Source organism: Alosa pseudoharengus, unplaced genomic scaffold (assembly GCF_046254945.1).
Source record: "Alosa pseudoharengus isolate Yale_2024_CS ecotype anadromous, Long Island Sound unplaced genomic scaffold, YU_APseudo_1.1 YU_APseudo_1.1_scf_10, whole genome shotgun sequence".
In the NCBI taxonomy this organism is placed as follows: Eukaryota; Metazoa; Chordata; class Actinopteri; order Clupeiformes; family Clupeidae; genus Alosa; species Alosa pseudoharengus.
Window position 1 is genome coordinate 39,613,931 of NW_027468565.1, and position 5,945 is coordinate 39,619,875.

At 46.5% G+C, this 5,945-nt stretch overlaps 1 protein-coding gene across 2 annotated transcripts in view; it reads left to right on the forward strand.

Annotated features, from left to right (window-relative positions):
- mfge8b (milk fat globule EGF and factor V/VIII domain containing b) overlaps positions 1-5,945 on the forward strand; it is a 25,055-nt gene continuing 19,110 nt past the window's right edge. For both annotated transcript variants that reach the window (XM_076271593.1, XM_076271594.1), the window contains exon 1: positions 1-170. In XM_076271593.1, coding sequence (XP_076127708.1) covers positions 89-170 — 82 coding nt within the window. In that variant the 5' untranslated portion in view covers positions 1-88. The remainder of the gene's footprint in view (positions 171-5,945) is intronic.

Here is a 5,945-nt window from a genome sequence, read left to right on the forward strand (position 1 = left end):
TTCAGTCGCTCCAACAGTTCAGAGCCTTTGTCGTCGGAGTCGAGTTGAACATTCGCAAGTTAGATACAAAGAAGTATCTAAAGCCATTATGAAGCGCCAAAATCGCATCTCACTTTGTTTGCCGCTTTTTACCCTCTGTTTTGTGTTGAGTGCCATATCTGCTGTGAACGGTAAGTTTAATTTAGCCTAGACTTCATTGCTACCAGTGAGACTGTAAAGAGATTTCCACGCTTTCTCGGGGAATGGTGGTGTCCGTTGGTTGTTTACTTGTTGTGAGTAGGTGACAAGGAAGCCTCCAGCACAAATCATTTACCGTCACTCACTCTGTTGTTTTCCTCACTTCTCTGCAACCAGTGAAATTAGTAAGCTCCGATATAATTCATTTGTAATTCCTTGCAGTTGTGTTAATTTGTGAAAACAGCACAATGCAAAATCTAGGCTGCTCAGTAACGATGGATTTCTTGGCGTTATACATTTCATTTCCTCCTTCTTGCCGGTAGCTGAATATGGTGACCAGGCTACTGTAGCCTACCTTAAATACCACACTGTATTGCTGGCTTTATTTATTTATTTTTTTGTTTTTTTAAAAGAAGCGTTAGTTGTTATTTAGAGCATTTTATTTTATGTTCTAATATTTGAACTTGCTCTCATTGCCTATGCATGTGGCACTGTCAATCTGTGTTTGTGCACATTGGCACATAAAAATGGGTCTTCCCTCAGGGCTCTGTTGATCTCATGTATAGCAAGTCCTTGCTTAAAAGGCTTCCATAATAATGCAGAGTCTATTATGTATGTGCACATTCAGACCACATCCTTCTGGCTCATTGCTTTAGACGTGGAGAAGAATTTCACATAGACCGAGAGGGACACATGCCCTGGTTTCATGTTTTGTTCCGTTATGCTATAGGTTTGTAGAAAGCCATTGTTGCAGAGTCAGTGCTTGCGTGGAGTCATTTGACCTCAAGCTTTGTACTGGCACACATCTATGCTTAATAAGGCCAATAAGGCCATGTTTCAAGACTCTTTCAAGTTTGAATGTTTTGAATTTTGGACAGTTCTGATCGCTCTTTGAACACAGTGGTGGGCTATAGTTGTACAACTTGATCGTAACTACATCATTATGCCTACGTGCTCATCTACAGGAATGTTATTCTTGTTTTTCTGTTTTTGTTTTTTTGTAATTTTCCAAATGATTGAGTTACACACACACACACACACACACACACACACACACACACATACACACACCCTGTTGTGGCAGTGTGCCTCAGGCCATGGGCCTGGCTTCAGTCTGTAGGTGTGGCTCAGTGACCAACCAAAAAGCGTGACTCACCGCCCTGAATGTGGCCACCAAAACATGCTCTGAAATCTGACAAAGCTCTGGGCACTTCCTGCCACTAATGACCAGTCCCGTGGGACCTGCCTGTACTTACTGTGCCCTTCCGCCCCAAAACACCATTGAGCCGAGGGGTGATTTACATCTGTAGGCAAATGCTGGCTGCAAAAGGCCACATCCGTTTCATGCCATGCTTGACTCCTTACGAGTTGTAGTTGGTGGAAAAAAAACAGGTTTTCTCTAAGGCACAATTTAAATTATTCATTCTGTTCACACTTGAGGTGAGGAAAGTGTGACTCCCTTTTCGATCTCTTTGTCTCAGGTCAGCTGAGCTGCTTTCTGCTAAATTTAGAAAGGCAAACTGCCACCAACTCCTCTTTTTGAGTGTGTGTGTGTGTCTTTGTGTCTATGTGTGTGTGTGTGTGTGTGTGTGTGTGTGTCTGTCTCCCTCAACCATTGAGAAAGCGCCTAGGCTATAGCTTTTGCCATCTGGCAGTGGAGCCCCTTCCTCGGGGAGAGTTCCATTTGTCCTGCTACTTCACTTGCAGTGCCAGTTACAGTGTGGGTTTCTTCCAGACTAATGTTGGATCGTGCCTAATCAATGTTTCATTCTGTGCCTCCCCAGTCTGGAAGCTCTCATTTGAGCCGTTCTGTCATTTTCTCTGTCTTGTCCCACTTTCCAATCTGCTGTGATGAATTTTTTAACAGCCATTCCCATGATCTGACACCTTAAGATATGTCCCACTGCTCAAAAAAAAAATCTTTGTTGTGGTAAAGACAGACATTCATGTTTATTTTATGAGGGCAAACAGCACAGCTGATGTAGCCTATACCTAGCCTAGCAATGCTGTGAGGGAGTTTGTTTATTGAGAGTTAGTTCCATGGGCATGATGTATATTTCCTCTGAGAGTAACCTGCTCGCTGGAACATGGGGGCAACCTCAGAGAATAGCCCAGCATAAGTCTGGCTACGTGCGGGTGTATTTTTAGACGGGTTGGTTGTTTATTTTTTTTCCCAAGCAGATGGTTGTGCCTCTCTGGAAAAGTCTTTTAAGATTACTGAAATTTCACCTGCAGCTGCAGTGGCGTACACTCTGTTCCATGCAAGCCTCCATGTTCCGTGTTCCTGTTCTGTGCAAGCCTCCATGAATTGCCTGTCTGCACGGTGTGCTGGAAAGTGCAGGTTATTCTCAGGAGAAGTAGCATGGGGGGGTCCGGTCCGGTCCACTCTACAGGTCACCAACCCTGAGTGTCCTCCTAGTGGTTGGACCAGAGGGGCTGTGATGCTGTGAGGTTGCTCACTGAGCTCTGGAACATGGAGTCCCACATGGCTATATGCCCTTAGCACGTTGGAATGCTAAGTGGTGTGGAAATGGATGTGCAACGAAGCAAAGTTATAGGCTTTGGGACGGACCGACGGACTCTCTCTCTCTCTCTCACACTCACACACACACACACACACACACACACACACGCACCGGGATGTAGATGCACAGACAGAGATATCCTTGCTCTCTCACATGCACACACAGCGGAGATGTGTCAAAAGCCAATGCACCTTTGTCCTGTAAAGCTTATTGCAGACATGGCAGCCTATTTACAACTCTTCCTTTGCACAGCCAACACCTCTAAAGTGTCTTTTATAGATAAGTAATCCTGATCAGTCATGTATGTGCGTTCATTGCTCTATAGGATGTTGCCTAGTCAAGAGAGGAAATAGCTAGAAAGCTAGCAAACCCCTCCTCACGATCCGCTAGCTGCCTGTCCCCTGAATACGCTGTAAAAAAAACACCTCTGAAAACTGCAGCAAAAACAGTCTGGTCCAGCCTGGACCATGAAACATAACAAGCTGGTCCAGCCACTCACCGACGAGATGCGCATGTCACGCGCATGCGCATGTCATGACCGTTTCAGTTGCACGGGACGAGATGCGCGGTCATGACCGTTTCAGTTGCACGGGACGAGATGCGCGGTCATGACCGTTTCAGTTGCACGGGACAAGATGCACGCGATGCACGGTCATGACCGTTTCAGTTGCACGGGAGGCAGGGGTGAGCTAGCTCTCAGTTTTGTTTGAAACAGAAGTGACGTTACCAAACTGTGCTTAGAGAACCTTTAAGTAAAACTTGTTAAAGGTGCAGTGTGCATTTGTTTGTTGTCAAAAGGCAAAATAATCCTTCTCTTAGGGGGAGAGGGTGGGGATTTGGGGATCTCTATTCATCCACTCTTTCTACTTCTTTACACTTTATATTTATTTTCAATATGCATTTGTGAGACCATTTCATTCTAGCAATAAAATCTTCATAATTCCTATGTAATTACTACAAAAAAGATTCACGTAGTAGGCTACATTATGGACAAATTAGCAATTAGCATTCATAATAAGCTCTGACAATGCTTTATTAATTACTTTTTTGGCATGAAGCCTATGTGAACCCTACGATTTGTATGTAGTTGTCAATTAAAAAAGTAATTAAAGTTGAAAACATTTCCCACATAGGTGAAAGAATGGGAATTTTTTACTGAAATGCTCTTATGCAGAATGCGGAAGTGTAACATAACCACCTGCTTCTCCAAACGGGGGATGTCACAGAGGGAACCAGGTGATGTGGTTGATTAACACTTTCATAAATTGGGTGAAGCCCGTGTAAGAGATGTTCCCACAAGGATGTGAGTTCGGTGTCTCCTTATGGCAAGGCTGTGGTTATTGTGGTGCCCACACAGATACAACCAGCCACAGTGTTAGTCCTGCGTAGTGCTGCGCTTGCCTTGTCCTCTCGACAGCTAACTACTGAACGCATGACCTCTGTGCCTTGGGTGACTCTTGGGTGACTCATAGACCAAAAATCTCCGGCTGGACATCCATGTGAACTGGTCCCGATCCGAGCCCTGCTCTTCGTTCAGCACGGCATGTGGAGCTTTCTGACCTGACCCCGCAGCTTAAGTCTGTTTTGTCCGTGCTGGTTCAGTGTGGCTCATATGACCTAACAGCACAGGGAAACCATATGTGGACTTCGGGACAACAGAATATCCGCCGAGGTATTAGTCATAGCATTGGGATGGCCCATTTATAATAGTGTCAGACCCTGTTTACTTTAGCCATTTTCCGTTCTCAAATCTGTGTTTGCCTGTTTAAGTAACGTTAGTCTGACTGACTCAAAGAACTTATGCCCCTGAAAATCCATCCATGGCCTCATGTACCGGTACTTGGATTAGTGTCCAGATCGCTATTCAATCGCAAAAAAAATTACAGATCTTGAATTCCATTTCTTCTCCGAGTCAAATTCTCACACTTCATTGTCACTCAAAAAATACAAACAAAAAAAAAACATCAAATTTTTTTGGGTGTACACAGCAAGTTGCTGCCTAACCATGTATGCTTATACACAGAAATAGAAGTGAAAATGTCTTTTTCTCCCCCTGCAGCTCTCCCACAGAATGAAAAGTGGTGTATTGGAGAGCTGGAGTGGTCGCAGTGGGCCTCTCAGGGTTGTCTGCCTGCACGCTTGCCCGAGCGCTTTTTGCTGATCCAAAGCCTTATTCAGCTGCTGACACACAGATCAAATGTTTCATTTGATCAACCCGGCCTCTCTGTTGATGAGTTGGACCCTTTCCCCCTCCTCCACCTCACGTGTTGTAATCAAGCCGCTCTCCTTTACAGGCACACGAGGTCAGGCCTGTTTGAGGTCTATACAGATGAAAGCTCTCTGAGGATGACCTTTGACCCAACATCCATAGTCTCATGCAAATAAGGTCTCATGGGTACCTTTTTTCCCCATTTTTGCCATACTGCATTTTACACAGAGCTGCATACCATAGCCCCACAGGGAGCTGTACTCAGAAGTGCAGCCCAGTGGACTCAGGCACATATTGATCTGTTACATGGCCTTGAAGCAGCTTTGTTAGACGAGAAGTGACCACCATCATGAGAGTAGGGGTAACAGGGTTGGACATGTTGCTGTTTGACTATGATGTTATGTTTCCTCCTATCACTGACACCCAAAAGCATCAGGAGTGTCCAAGCATAACTTTCGCTTCCTCTGCGGAGACCTCGGTGCTAATCTGTGCACTTTCACAGTGGGAGTGTTCTCCGCGCGTCTCTCTCGTCCACTCCCGTCTCAGCAGATGTCTCTGGCAGATGGTGAAGGTCATCCAAACAAAGCAAGCACAGTAAGCACAGGGGCCACAAAGGCCCTACCAGGCCCTGCACAGTGCGGCTGGAGCAGCTGCAGCAGCTGCGTTGGATGAGCTGAGCCCACGCTCCGCGCTCCACGCTCCAGTGTGGGAGTTTAGGGTCTCGCTCGCTCGCTCGCTCGCTCTCTGGCGGGCTGGCAGCGCTGGCACTCCAGCTACGAGACGGAGGATGCATTCCTCTGGCGAAGATAAACAAACACGGCGCTTGGATAAGGATGCTTCTGCGCGGGCCAGGCCTGAGTCACCCTCCCTAGGGAGGCTGAGCCCAGAGCGAGACCGAGGCCAGAGGCTCGGCGATAACACTCCCAGAGCAGTAGGCGCGCACACACGTGATCGAGCCCTGGCCTCGCTCGAGTTCCAAGACACCTCTCGGCCCGGGAGTCCGGGACTGTTTGTACCCTGCGTTTTCCGGATGA